Source organism: Haliotis asinina, chromosome 16 (genome assembly GCF_037392515.1).
Source record: "Haliotis asinina isolate JCU_RB_2024 chromosome 16, JCU_Hal_asi_v2, whole genome shotgun sequence".
Lineage (NCBI taxonomy): Eukaryota > Metazoa > Mollusca > Gastropoda > Lepetellida > Haliotidae > Haliotis > Haliotis asinina.
The window spans coordinates 15683330-15699103 of NC_090295.1; the positions used below are offsets into that span (position 1 = coordinate 15683330).

At 42.4% G+C, this 15774-nt stretch overlaps 2 protein-coding genes across 4 annotated transcripts in view; one reads left to right on the plus strand and one right to left on the minus strand.

The window, feature by feature from the left end:
• Nucleotides 1-15774, plus strand: part of LOC137267918 (F-actin-capping protein subunit beta) — a 384252-nt gene that overhangs the window by 336494 nt on the left and 31984 nt on the right. The gene's annotated exons all lie outside the window — the stretch shown is intronic.
• Nucleotides 1-15774, minus strand: part of LOC137267914 (protein kinase C iota type-like) — a 76802-nt gene that overhangs the window by 38065 nt on the left and 22963 nt on the right. For all 3 annotated transcript variants that reach the window (XM_067802359.1, XM_067802358.1, XM_067802360.1), the window contains exon 4: nucleotides 8794-8883. In XM_067802359.1, the coding sequence (XP_067658460.1) occupies nucleotides 8794-8883 (90 nt within the window). The remainder of the gene's footprint in view (nucleotides 1-8793; nucleotides 8884-15774) is intronic.

Sequence of the window (15774 nt, forward strand, 5' to 3'; positions counted from 1 at the left end):
CACCATCATACGTGTGCAGAGACCTATTCTGACCTGACATCATCACCACCATCATACGTGTGCAGAGACCTATTCTGTCCTGAAATCATTACCACCATCATACGTGTGCAGAGACCTATTCTGTCATGAAATCATCACCACCACCATAGTTGTGCAGAGACCTATTCTGACCTGACATCATCACCACCATCATAGGTGTGCAGAGACCTATTCTGTCCTGACATCATTACCACCATCATACGTGTGCAGAGACCTATTCTGTCCTGAAATCATCACCACCACCATAGGTGTGCAGAGACCTATTCTACTCTGAAATCATCACCACCATCATAGGTGTGCAGAGACCTATTCTGACCTGACATCATCACCACCACCATAGGTGTGCAGAGACCTATTCTGACCTGACATCATCACCACCATCATAGGTGTGCAGAGACCTATTCTGACCTGACATCATCACCACCATCATAGGTGTGCAGAGACCTATTCTGTCCTGAAATCATCACCACCACCATAGGTGTGCAGAGACCTATTCTACTCTGAAATCATCACCACCATCATAGGTGTGCAGAGACCTATTCTGACCTGACATCATCACCACCATCATACGTGTGTAGAGACCTATTCTGACCTGACATCATCACCACCATCATACGTGTGCAGAGACCAATTCTGTCCTGACATCATTACCACCATCATACGTGTGCAGAGACCTATTCCGTCCTGACATCAACACCACCATCATACGTGTGCAGAGACCTATTCTACTCTGAAATCATCACCACCATCATACGTGTGCAGAGACCTATTCTGACCTGACATCATCACCACCATCATACGTGTGCAGAGACCTATTCTGTCCTGACATCATTACCACCATCATACGTGTGCAGAGACCTATTCTGTCCTGAAATCATCACCACCACCATACGTGTGCAGAGACCTATTCTGACCTGACATCATCACCACCATCATAGGTGTGCAGAGACCTATTCTGTCCTGACATCATTACCACCACCATAGGTGTGCAGAGACCTATTCTGTCCTGACATCATTACCACCACCATAGGTGTGCAGAGACCTATTCTGTCCTGACATCACCACCACCATCATACGTGTGCAGAGACCTATTCTGTCCTGAAATCATTACCACCACCATAGGTGTGCAGAGACCTATTCTGACCTGACATCATCACCACCATCATACGTGTGCAGAGACCTATTCTGTCCTGACATCACTACCACCACCATAGGTGTGCAGAGACCTATTCTGTCCTGACATCATCACCACCACCATAGGTGTGCAGAGACCTATTCTGACCTGACATCATTACCACCACCATAGGTGTGCAGAGACCTATTCTGTCCTGACATCATTACCACCACCATAGGTGTGCAGAGACCTATTCTGTCCTGACACCATCACCACCACCATAGGTGTGCAGAGACCTATTCTGTCCTGAAATCATCACCACCATCATAGGTGTGCAGAGACCTATTCTGTGCTGACACCATCACCACCACCATAGGTGTGCAGAGACCTATTCTGTCCTGACATCATTACCACCATCATAGGTGTGCAGAGACCTATTCTGTCCTGACACCATCACCACCACCATAGGTGTGCAGAGACCTATTCTGTCCTGAAATCATCACCACCACCATAGGTGTGCAGAGACCTATTCTGTCCTGAAATCATCACCACCACCATAGTTGTGCAGAGACCTATTCTGACCTGACATCATCACCACCATCATAGGTGTGCAGAGACCTATTCTGTCCTGAAATCATCACCACCATCATAGGTGTGCAGAGACCTATTCTGTCCTGACATCATTACCACCATCATAGGTGTGCAGAGACCTATTCTGTCCTGACACCATCACCACCACCATAGGTGTGCAGAGACCTATTCTGTCCTGAAATCATCACCACCACCATAGGTGTGCAGAGACCTATTCTGTCCTGAAATCATCACCACCACCATAGTTGTGCAGAGACCTATTCTGACCTGACATCATCACCACCATCATAGGTGTGCAGAGACCTATTCTGTCCTGAAATCATCACCACCATCATAGGTGTTGCAGAGACCTATTCTGTCCTGAAATCATCACCACCACCATAGGTGTGCAGAGACCTATTCTACTCTGAAATCATCACCACCATCATACGTGTGCAGAGACCTATTCTGACCTGACATCATCACCACCATCATACGTGTGCAGAGACCTATTCTGACCTGACATCATCACCACCATCATACGTGTGCAAAGACCTATTCTGTCCTGACATCATTACCACCATCATACGTGTGCAGAGACCTATTCTGTCCTGAAATCATCACCACCACCATAGTTGTGCAGAGACCTATTCTGACCTGACATCATCACCACCATCATACGTGTGCAGAGACCTATTCTGTCCTGACATCATTACCACCATCATACGTGTGCAGAGACCTATTCTGTCCTGAAATCATCACCACCACCATAGTTGTGCAGAGACCTATTCTGACCTGACATCATCACCACCATCATACGTGTGCAGAGACCTATTCTGTCCTGACATCATTACCACCATCATACGTGTGCAGAGACCTATTCTGTCCTGAAATCATCACCACCACCATAGGTGTGCAGAGACCTATTCTGACCTGACATCATCACCACCATCATACGTGTGCAGAGACCTATTCTACTCTGAAATCATCACCACCATCATACGTGTGCAGAGACCTATTCTGACCTGACATCATCACCACCATCATAGGTGTGCAGAGACCTATTCTGTCCTGACATCATTACCACCATCATACGTGTGCAGAGACCTATTCTGTCCTGAAATCATCACCACCACCATAGGTGTGCAGAGACCTATTCTGACCTGACATCATCACCACCATCATAGGTGTGCAGAGACCTATTCTGTCCTGAAATCATCACCACCACCATAGGTGTGCAGAGACCTATTCTGACCTGACATCATTACCACCACCATCATACGTGTGCAGAGACCTATTCTGTCCTGAAATCATCACCACCACCATAGGTGTGCAGAGACCTATTCTGACCTGACATCATCACCACCATCATAGGTGTGCAGAGACCTATTCTGTCCTGAAATCATCACCACCACCATAGGTGTGCAGAGACCTATTCTGACCTGACATCATCACCACCACCATCATACGTGTGCAGAGACCTATTCTGTCCTGACATCATTACCACCACCATAGGTGTGCAGAGACCTATTCTGACCTGACATCATCACCACCATCATACGTGTGCAGAGACCTATTCTGTCCTGACATCATTACCACCACCATAGGTGTGCAGAGACCTATTCTGTCCTGACATCATTACCACCACCATAGGTGTGCAGAGACCTATTCTGACCTGACATCATTACCACCACCATAGGTGTGCAGAGACCTATTCTGTCCTGACATCATTACCACCACCATAGGTGTGCAGAGACCTATTCTGTCCTGACATCATTACCACCACCATAGGTGTGCAGAGACCTATTCTGTCCTGACACCATCACCACCACCATAGGTGTGCAGAGACCTATTCTGTCCTGAAATCATCACCACCACCATAGGTGTGCAGAGACCTATTCTGTCCTGAAATCATCACCACCACCATAGTTGTGCAGAGACCTATTCTGACCTGACATCATCACCACCATCATAGGTGTGCAGAGACCTATTCTGTCCTGAAATCATCACCACCATCATAGGTGTTGCAGGGACCTATTCTGTCCTGAAATCATCACCACCACCATAGGTGTTGCAGAGACCTATTCTGTCCTGAAATCATCACCCCCATCATAGGTGTGCAGAGACCTATTCTGTCCTGAAATCATCACCACCACCATAGGTGTGCAGAGACCTATTCTGACCTGACATCATCACCACCATCATAGGTGTGCAGAGACCTATTCTGTCCTGAAATCATCACCACCACCATAGGTGTTGCAGAGACCTATTCTGTCCAGAAATCATCACCACCATCATACGTGTGCAGAGACCTATTCTGTCCTGAAATCATCACCACCATCATAGGTGTGCAGAGACCTATTCTGTCCTGACATCATTACCACCACCATAGGTGTGCAGAGACCTATTCTGTCCTGACATCATCACCACCATCATAGGTGTGCAGAGACCTATTATGACCTGAAATCATCACCACCATCATAGGTGTGCAGAGACCTATTCTGTCCTGACATCATCACCACCATCATACGTGTGCAGAGACCTATTATGACCTGACATCATCACCACCATCATAGGTGTGCAGAGACCTATTCTGTCCTGAAATCATCACCACCACCATAGGTGTGCAGAGACCTATTCTGTCCTGACATCATCACCACCATCATACGTGTGCAGAGACCTATTCTGTCCTGAAATCATTACCACCACCATAGGTGTGCAGAGACCTATTCTGACCTGACATCATCACCACCATCATACGTGTGCAGAGACCTATTCTGTCCTGACATCACTACCACCACCATAGGTGTGCAGAGACCTATTCTGTCCTGACATCATTACCACCACCATAGGTGTGCAGAGACCTATTCTGACCTGACATCATTACCACCACCATAGGTGTGCAGAGACCTATTCTGTCCTGACATCATTACCACCACCATAGGTGTGCAGAGACCTATTCTGTCCTGACACCATCACCACCACCATAGGTGTGCAGAGACCTATTCTGTCCTGAAATCATCACCACCATCATAGGTGTGCAGAGACCTATTCTGTGCTGACACCATCACCACCACCATAGGTGTGCAGAGACCTATTCTGTCCTGACATCATTACCACCACCATAGGTGTGCAGAGACCTATTCTGTCCTGACACCATCACCACCACCATAGGTGTGCAGAGACCTATTCTGTCCTGAAATCATCACCACCACCATAGGTGTGCAGAGACCTATTCTGTCCTGAAATCATCACCACCACCATAGTTGTGCAGAGACCTATTCTGACCTGACATCATCACCACCATCATAGGTGTGCAGAGACCTATTCTGTCCTGAAATCATCACCACCATCATAGGTGTGCAGAGACCTATTCTGTCCTGACATCATTACCACCATCATAGGTGTGCAGAGACCTATTCTGTCCTGACACCATCACCACCACCATAGGTGTGCAGAGACCTATTCTGTCCTGAAATCATCACCACCACCATAGGTGTGCAGAGACCTATTCTGTCCTGAAATCATCACCACCACCATAGTTGTGCAGAGACCTATTCTGACCTGACATCATCACCACCATCATAGGTGTGCAGAGACCTATTCTGTCCTGAAATCATCACCACCATCATAGGTGTTGCAGAGACCTATTCTGTCCTGAAATCATCACCACCACCATAGGTGTGCAGAGACCTATTCTACTCTGAAATCATCACCACCATCATACGTGTGCAGAGACCTATTCTGACCTGACATCATCACCACCATCATACGTGTGCAGAGACCTATTCTGACCTGACATCATCACCACCATCATACGTGCAAAGACCTATTCTGTCCTGACATCATTACCACCATCATACGTGTGCAGAGACCTATTCTGTCCTGAAATCATCACCACCACCATAGTTGTGCAGAGACCTATTCTGACCTGACATCATCACCACCATCATACGTGTGCAGAGACCTATTCTGTCCTGACATCATTACCACCATCATACGTGTGCAGAGACCTATTCTGTCCTGAAATCATCACCACCACCATAGTTGTGCAGAGACCTATTCTGACCTGACATCATCACCACCATCATACGTGTGCAGAGACCTATTCTGTCCTGACATCATTACCACCATCATACGTGTGCAGAGACCTATTCTGTCCTGAAATCATCACCACCACCATAGGTGTGCAGAGACCTATTCTGACCTGACATCATCACCACCATCATACGTGTGCAGAGACCTATTCTACTCTGAAATCATCACCACCATCATACGTGTGCAGAGACCTATTCTGACCTGACATCATCACCACCATCATAGGTGTGCAGAGACCTATTCTGTCCTGACATCATTACCACCATCATACGTGTGCAGAGACCTATTCTGTCCTGAAATCATCACCACCACCATAGGTGTGCAGAGACCTATTCTGACCTGACATCATCACCACCATCATAGGTGTGCAGAGACCTATTCTGTCCTGAAATCATCACCACCACCATAGGTGTGCAGAGACCTATTCTGACCTGACATCATTACCACCACCATCATACGTGTGCAGAGACCTATTCTGTCCTGAAATCATCACCACCACCATAGGTGTGCAGAGACCTATTCTGACCTGACATCATCACCACCATCATAGGTGTGCAGAGACCTATTCTGTCCTGACATCATTACCACCACCATAGGTGTGCAGAGACCTATTCTGTCCTGACATCATCACCACCATCATACGTGTGCAGAGACCTATTCTGTCCTGACATCATTACCACCACCATAGGTGTGCAGAGACCTATTCTGACCTGACATCATCACCACCATCATACGTGTGCAGAGACCTATTCTGTCCTGACATCATTACCACCACCATAGGTGTGCAGAGACCTATTCTGTCCTGACATCATTACCACCACCATAGGTGTGCAGAGACCTATTCTGACCTGACATCATTACCACCACCATAGGTGTGCAGAGACCTATTCTGTCCTGACATCATTACCACCACCATAGGTGTGCAGAGACCTATTCTGTCCTGACATCATTACCACCACCATAGGTGTGCAGAGACCTATTCTGTCCTGACACCATCACCACCACCATAGGTGTGCAGAGACCTATTCTGTCCTGAAATCATCACCACCACCATAGGTGTGCAGAGACCTATTCTGTCCTGAAATCATCACCACCACCATAGTTGTGCAGAGACCTATTCTGACCTGACATCATCACCACCATCATAGGTGTGCAGAGACCTATTCTGTCCTGAAATCATCACCACCATCATAGGTGTTGCAGGGACCTATTCTGTCCTGAAATCATCACCACCACCATAGGTGTTGCAGAGACCTATTCTGTCCTGAAATCATCACCCCCATCATAGGTGTGCAGAGACCTATTCTGTCCTGAAATCATCACCACCACCATAGGTGTGCAGAGACCTATTCTGACCTGACATCATCACCACCATCATACGTGTGCAGAGACCTATTCTGTCCTGAAATCATCACCACCACCATAGGTGTTGCAGAGACCTATTCTGTCCAGAAATCATCACCACCATCATACGTGTGCAGAGACCTATTCTGTCCTGAAATCATCACCACCATCATAGGTGTGCAGAGACCTATTCTGTCCTGACATCATTACCACCACCATAGGTGTGCAGAGACCTATTCTGTCCTGACATCATCACCACCATCATAGGTGTGCAGAGACCTATTATGACCTGAAATCATCACCACCATCATAGGTGTGCAGAGACCTATTCTGTCCTGACATCATCACCAGCATCATACGTGTGCAGAGACCTATTATGACCTGACATCATCACCACCATCATAGGTGTGCAGAGACCTATTCTGTCCTGAAATCATCACCACCACCATAGGTGTTGCAGGGACCTATTCTGTCCTGAAATCATCACCACCACCATAGGTGTTGCAGAGACCTATTCTGTCCTGACACCATCACCACCACCATAGGTGTGCAGAGACCTATTCTGTCCTGAAATCATCACCACCACCATAGGTGTGCAGAGACCTATTCTGTCCTGAAATCATCACCATATGTGTGCAGAGACCTATTCTGACCTGAAATCATCACCAACAGCATAGGTGTGCAGAGACCTATTCTGTCCTGAAATCATCACCACCATCATAGGTGTGCAGAGACCTATTCTGACCTGAAATCATCACCACCACCATAGGTGTGCAGAGACCTATTCTACTCTGAAATCATCACCACCACCATAGGTGTGCAGAGACCTATTCTGTCCTGAAATCATCACCATATGTGTGCAGAGACCTATTCTGACCTGAAATCATCACCAACACAATAGGTGTGCAGAGACCTATTCTGTCCTGAAATCATCACCACCATCATAGGTGTGCAGAGACCTATTCTGACCTGAAATCATCACCACCATCATACATGTGCAGAGACCTATTCTACTCTGAAATCATCACCACCATCATACGTGTGCAGAGACCTATTCTGTCCTGAAATCATCACCACCATCATAGGTGTGCAGAGACCTATTCTGTCCTGAAATCATCACCACCATCATAGGTGTGCAGAGACCTATTCTGTCCTGAAATCATCACCACCATCATAGGTGTGCAGAGACCTATTCCGTCCTGAAATCATCACCACCATCATAGGTGTGCAGAGACCTATTCCGTCCTGAAATCATCACCACCACCATAGGTGTGCAGGGACCTTTTCGTCCTGAAATCATCACCACCATCATAGGTGTGCAGAGACCTATTCTGTCCTGAAATCATCACCACCATCATAGGTGTGCAGGGACCTGTTCTGTCCTGAAATCATCACCACCACCATAGGTGTGCAGGGACCTTTTCGTCCTGAAATCAGACAGCCACTTGTTTGTCTGAGACAAGCATCAATCAAAAAGGAGAATTATTTTATCCAAAGATCTTGGTCAGATGACACAAAAAGAAATCTAGAAAGAGGTGTGGACTAGTTGGATGAGACCTGCAGTGTAATCTCTGTAATTGGTCCAGTCATATAAAAAACATTTTTGGAAGAAAGCATTATAGCCGTACCATGAAGGGTGATCTCAGAGTCCTTATTCAAGTCATACAGTCTGATGGCCTCAGTCAGCTCAATCTGCGAAGATATTGTGCACGGGTCCCCTGAAACACAGAACTAGAATAAGTCTGACATGTTAGTCAAAATATAAGAGCAAAGTCAGATTTTGTTTGTTGTCTAATAACACTCAGTGATAGTTCAGTTTTACGATGGCAGTCTGTAACTAAACTGGACCAGACAATCCAGTGACCAACAGCATGAGCATCAAGTTAGCGAGTCTGACCACACAATGCCATTTGTCACATCTTATGACAAGCATGGGTTACTGAAGACCAAGGTCCAATTTTACGCACTAGGTAGCAGGTCAAATATTTAGAGATTCAGGTACCTTGTTGGCCCTTACAACATGAGCAACAGTGAAAGGACGACATGATCTATGTATTATGTTTTCAGAATTACACGTTATTGAGTATTTGGTAGCCAAAAGTTTCATTTGGAACAGATTTATTGACACTGTACAACAGAATAATTTCAGGCATAGTCTCTCTTTCATTAGGTGAAGTGTCACAGACATGGTGTGATATCTTGATGGAAAATGATGATATATTGATACAACAGATAACATGTTTCGCTGACAAAGGAACTCCAGTAAACACTAAGGAGAATTAACACAAACATTCTGATTTATGTACTGACAAAATCCAACATACGATTTTTGTGTCCATGTCAAGAAGCCAAACAGCACATGTTTTGGCAATTTAGGATTGCAAGAGTGGCCTTGCTTCAATTTCATATTTGTTTCTGTATTTCATTTTTTCATTTCATAACAAACATGACTTTTCAGATTATTTCATATAAAAATCAAGGATTAAAAAATCCCATTGCTCGACGTCTGGGACAGTCAGTGTTCATTTCGGGCAATCAGATAATGGTATCTTACTCATCCATGGACAACCAGATAATTTCCACTTATGGTTTCAAACTGCAAATAATCTTGGATTCAGTTTCATATCTGCTCATAATGAAGCATTAAAGTTAATAATAATAAAGTAGAGCTTGTTGAGAGTGAAATTATTACTCTTTGATAAATAGTCCAGTAAACATTAACATCACGGATTGTCATAAAATCAGGGAAAGTGGAATATTAGTCAGGACAAGTTATTTTCTTGAAGTCACTTGCCCTGTGGCAAGTGGCTTTTCAACATAACCCCTGAAAATGCTATTTTTGCCTTCTGCTGTTTATCTAGGCACTTGTGTGAACATATGGTGTAGCAGTGTTTTTCATAATGTTTCCATCATGACACAGCTTGTAAATTTGACATTGGGGGAATAGCCTGTTGTGATGCAGATCTTGGATGTTTAACAACTGAATGAAATCACTGAATACTTTTTCTTTATAAAACCTTAACATATTCACAAAAAACCTGGATCTGAACCATTAGTTACTGGATTGTATGGTTAAAGGGAAGTAACCCTCAAAAGATAATTACAACCAAAGCAAATTCTAAATTACGAAAACATTTAAATTACTTGTTTGGGATTTAAATTTTACTTACGAAAAACCCGAACTGTCCTGGTCAATAATAAAATCAGTTCCTTTGGTCTTACATACAAGAAATATTACTGTACTTATTTGACATGCAGCAACACAATTTGTCTGGCCTGAAATCCACAAGTACAAGAGTCATCAGAAACTGACATATCCCCCGGGCCCCACATATATGAAAGGACAAATCACCTGACAGCTACTTGATGTTTTCTTAGCTTAAGTTTGAATCGTTTCCATGGAAGTCATGAAAAATATAAATGCCATATATCTATAACCAGCAAAAGGCACCACTTAAAGATCTGTCTGCCAACATCTGTTGAAAGATATGAAACGGTTTTCTCAGGAAACGAAGCCCATCCCTCCATTTTGAGACTAAGTCTGAAATGTTTACATGGAAACCGAGAAAGTAATAAATTATAAAAATTTGTAAATAGCAAAAGGCACCACTGTGGGGTCTGCCACACATATCTAACAAGTTTTGCAGAAAATATTGAACAGTTTTTGAGTTCTACTCTGGAAATGACGCCCATCCCTCCATTTTAAGACTAAGCCCGAAATGTTTCCACGGAAACTGAGAAAATAATATATCACAAAAACCTGTAAAGTGTAAAAGGCACCACTTTGGGGTCTGCCACACATATCTAACAAGTTTTGCAGAAAGATATTACAAAGTTCTTGAGATGTGCACCGGAAATGAAACACACCTCTCACTTTTGAGACTAAGTCCGAAATGTTTCCACGGAAACCAAGAAAATAATACATCACAAAAACCTGGACATAGCGAAAGGCACCACTTTAGGTTCTGATGATATATCTACCAAGCTCTGCAGAAAAATATTGAACGTTTTTTGAGTTCTGCTCTGGAAATGTAGCCCACCCCACCATTAGACTAACACCAAAATGTTGCATGGAAAAAAAAAAATAAATAAAAATGCCAATACTCTGTAAATAGCAAAAGACACAACAATAGGATGAGATTATTATATCTATCATGTTTGGTCTACAAATATTGAACGGTTTCTGAGTTATGTGACTTACATGCAAGGAAATTAAATGTTGTGACAATGTGCAACAAAATTAGATTAAAAAAAGAACATTCAGTGTTCAGGAGATAAATCCATCACAGACATTGTTTGTTCTGGCCTTAAACAACACAATGGAAGAAAACCTCTAGTAGCATGTTGTTATCACGAAAAGGAAAATGTCAAACAACATCCTGTCCAGCAGAACAAGGAATTACAAAAATAAAGATCCGAGTCAAAACATATTTATCAAACCACTAACTCTATTTCTTAAAACTTAGAGTTTATCTCAGTTGACACAAAACATTGTCTTTCCATCCTGCAATCACAATACAACCACACAATACTATATCAATGCCAAACTAACAAATACCACCCCTATCCACATAAGACAAGCTTGAGACAACTGACCTTCAACAGGATTTGAACGTGGACCAGATTTATCATCAACTTCCTTCTTTTATAAAATCGCATCTAATGTGAAATACAAATACTTCTGATATGCCTTGGCTATACTGAACATTGGACATTATCATGTCCTAGTGATTATAAAACAACAGACAAAACTGTGAGGCAGTTGAACATTTTCTAATCATTCACTAGTACTTCAGATAATTCTCTAGCACTTCACTAGCTCTCTAGGTAAATCATTAACTCTTTTAACACTTCATTAGCCCTTCCCACAGTTCATTGGCTCTTCAGGTAGTTCAGATATCTCACTAGTCCTTCAGATAGTTCAGATATCTCACTAGCCCTGCAGATAGTTCAGATATCTCACTGGCCCTTCAGATAGTTTAGATATCTCACTGGCCCTTCCCACAGTTTATACATTTCACTGGCCCTTCAGATAGTTCAGATATCTCACTAGCCCTTCAGATAGTTCAGATATCTCACTGGCCCTTCAGATAGTTTAGATATCTCACTGGCCCTTCCCATAGTTTATACATTTCACTGGCCCTTCAGATAGTTCAGATATCTCACTGGCCATTCTGATAGTTCAGATATCTCACTGGCCCTTCAGATAGTTTAGATATCTCACTGGCCCTTCCCATATTTTATACATTTCACTGGCCCTTCAGATAGTTCAGATATCTCCCTGGCCCTTCTGATAGTTCAGATATCTCACTGGCCCTTCAGATAGTTTAGATATCTCACTGGCCCTTCAGGTAGTTCAGATATCTCACTGGCCCTTCAGATTGTTTAGATATCTCACTGGCCCTTCCCATAGTTTATACATTTCACTGGCCCTTCAGATAGTTCAGATATCTCCCTGGCCCTTCTGATAGTTCAGATATCTCACTGGCCCTTCAGGTAGTTCAGATATCTCACTGGCCATTCAGGTAGTTCAGATATCTCACTGGCCATTCAGGTAGTTCAGATATCTCACAAGACTGTTGGATAGTTCAGATATTTCACTAGCCCTTCAGACAGTTCAGATATTTCACTAGCCCTTCAGATAGTTTAGATATTTCACTGGCCCTTCAGCTAGTTCAGGTATTTCACTAGCCCTTCACATTGTTCAATATTTATTTCTCTAGCCCTTCAGATAGTTCAGATATGTCATTAGCTCATTAGGTTGTTCAATATTCCTTCAGACTGATCCGTTGTACTCTTCATATTTTACAAGCCCTTCCCATGACTCACAAATCCATCAGGCATTTCACATTTCACTAACCTTTCAGCTATTTTACTAAACGAAATTTAAATACCAAATAATGCATCAACCACCAGCTACCCAACCATTCCCAGTCATTCAGATGTTTCTAATGCCAGATTTCAGATCCACCTAAATAATATTGGCAAACACATATTGACACACACCTCAAGGCAGGTGAACAAACAGAACCTTTAAAGACATGAGGATCTCCTCAGTCAAAAAGTACTTGCTCTAACACTTCCTCAAACATGTGTCAATTTCCAATGCTATATTTACATAGACATTTATCTTTCCTTCCATACTGTGTTTCTCCTCCTAATAAAAGATAGAAATTTTGCCTATCTGTGACAGGACTCACAGACATGGCTACTCTTTATATCTTTAGGTTTATGGTGCATCTAACAAGTGGTAAACCAGTAACCAATTTTTTTTTCATTTTCTCTTTAAAACCAAAGGATAACTGTTGAAACTGTAAGTGCATAAATAAAAAAGAAAAGTGCTAAAATCTAGACAGTTCTAGACGATGCCTTCCCCCTTTTTTAAAAAACTTTAACACTTGATTGTATTGTCAAAGTATTTCACAACATATTTTTATTAGAATATACTATAAAATTTGTCAAGCCTAAAGAGATCAAAGCTTTCTCTTACATAGCAAAGGCTTTTTCACATAAAATTGGTAAATGACTGAACTCTAAAAACATATAGCACTTACTTCGGCACAATAAACTGACCAACCCAACAAAACCTCCACTAAAACCAGAGAAAGCAAATCTGACTGGCATGGTAATTAACACAAGCCAAATATTTACACAGGCTAATCTTTCATTACCAGGCTTCCTAAAACCCTCATCACCAAACAGGTTAACTAAAGCCAGCAGGTTCATTAAATTCCTAATGATTCATTAGTTAATTGTGGCATTAAAATAGGTTTACAAAGTGTTCCTGGAGCTATCATTAACTGATGACACTTTAAGCATAACACACCCATGTCACTAAACATGACATTTAATTATGCTCCCTTAGTCACCATAATAAGTACACCATTCTAATCAGGACTAAATATAAAAAAACTGAGGTTCCAATAACCAGACACACACCCTATAAAATGTTTCTGACAATATTTTTTTTTTTTTGACTGTTAATTAACTTGGATGACATTTGCTATGCCATTTTCTTGATTGCCCATTTAAGAACTGCAGTAAATGCTCTTTCGTCTGTGTCAGTGATAATGTGATACCTCCATGAAGCTTTGCTGGTAGTTGGCATGGCAAAATAAAGGCACATTTACGGTCAAAATTTAACCCGAAGACACCTTTTAAAGGACCACTAAACTCTTTTTATCACTGCATATGAAAGACTTCTGGTTAGTCATAAACGAAACACTAATCTTTTTTAAAAGAAACTTGTGGTTAATTAATACTAAGCGTTTAAAAGTTGCTAAAAAGCTGCCTGCTTCCCTCTCGCCCGCAAACGAAACCACAGACACGGTTACGTAACACTGTCGCCAGAGAACCGTAATAGAAGGAACAATTTCCAATTAATTGTATGGAAAATGTGTAGCAAGCTCGTCATTTTGCTGATTTCTCAACCTCACCAAAGACATGCCAAATTGTTGTGTTGCCGTCAATTGCTCCTTGGGGTCAGGTGATGGTGTCACTATGCACAGATTTCCACCAGACCCCGTAGTTTGTGCTTAAATTGGTTGTTTGTGTGTGCAAAGCGAGCGTGTGGAGGCATGTGGTATATACTAAATCGGATGGTTCGCACCCTACCATGCTTCCAGGATAAAAAATGTGAGTTCCAAGTTTCATCGAATTTATAAAATAAAGACTGCTTACTACACATTGCTGACCAAAAGGATTTTGCAATGAATATAATGCTTTCTTCCTTGGACGCGAGGTTGTGGTCGAAGTGCCAATATTATCGTAAATAATATTATATCGGCCCCTGTCTCGATTCACTAGAAGAGTGAAATTGTTATGTTATAAGCAATGTCATGTAAAATCCTACTGTCCATCAATTAAAGACATATTTCACTACCAGTGAAAAGTAATTTTGATTTTGTAAGTCGGTGAAAAGAAACTTAAATAGCATTTATCTTCAGACAGGGCGCCGCCATTTTTGAAAATGACACAGGCTAAAAGTTGGTTAGAATAATTGAGATTATGGTTTGATTTCATCAAGTTAGAAAATCAAAACTACTTTTTACCAGTAGTTAAATGTGTATCTGAATCATGGCCGAAAGGATTTTGCAAGACACAACTTGTAACGTAACGATTTCTTCCACGGAAGCAAGAAAAGATATCAATGGTGTTACTCTGTCCAACTCAGGCTCTGCCTTTCTTACATTGCTGAACATACTGGACTGAACTTACAGACCCCACAGAACCCTTCTTTGTTTTCATAGTAAGAAAAGCTCTATAACTTGTACTCTCATTATTTTGGATTTCAGACCAAAAAGTAGTTACATGTAAAAACATTGCTACATAATCCAAGTTGGACAAGAAGTCCACTTGGTCAATAAACATACACGCACAAGGTATTTAATCTCTTGATAACATTCACAACTCTTCCAACCAATTGTCCGTCAATTTTGACGAAATCAGTAACCTTTACGGGCGACGCCATATTTGTTTACACTCATGACAGGCCTACTAGACGTATTTGTTTACCTATTTTTGTAGATAGTTTTATTTTCGTTTTTATTACAGAAACTTGAGTTATCATAGAATTGAAAATAATGCTAGTAACCACACTAAATGAAATA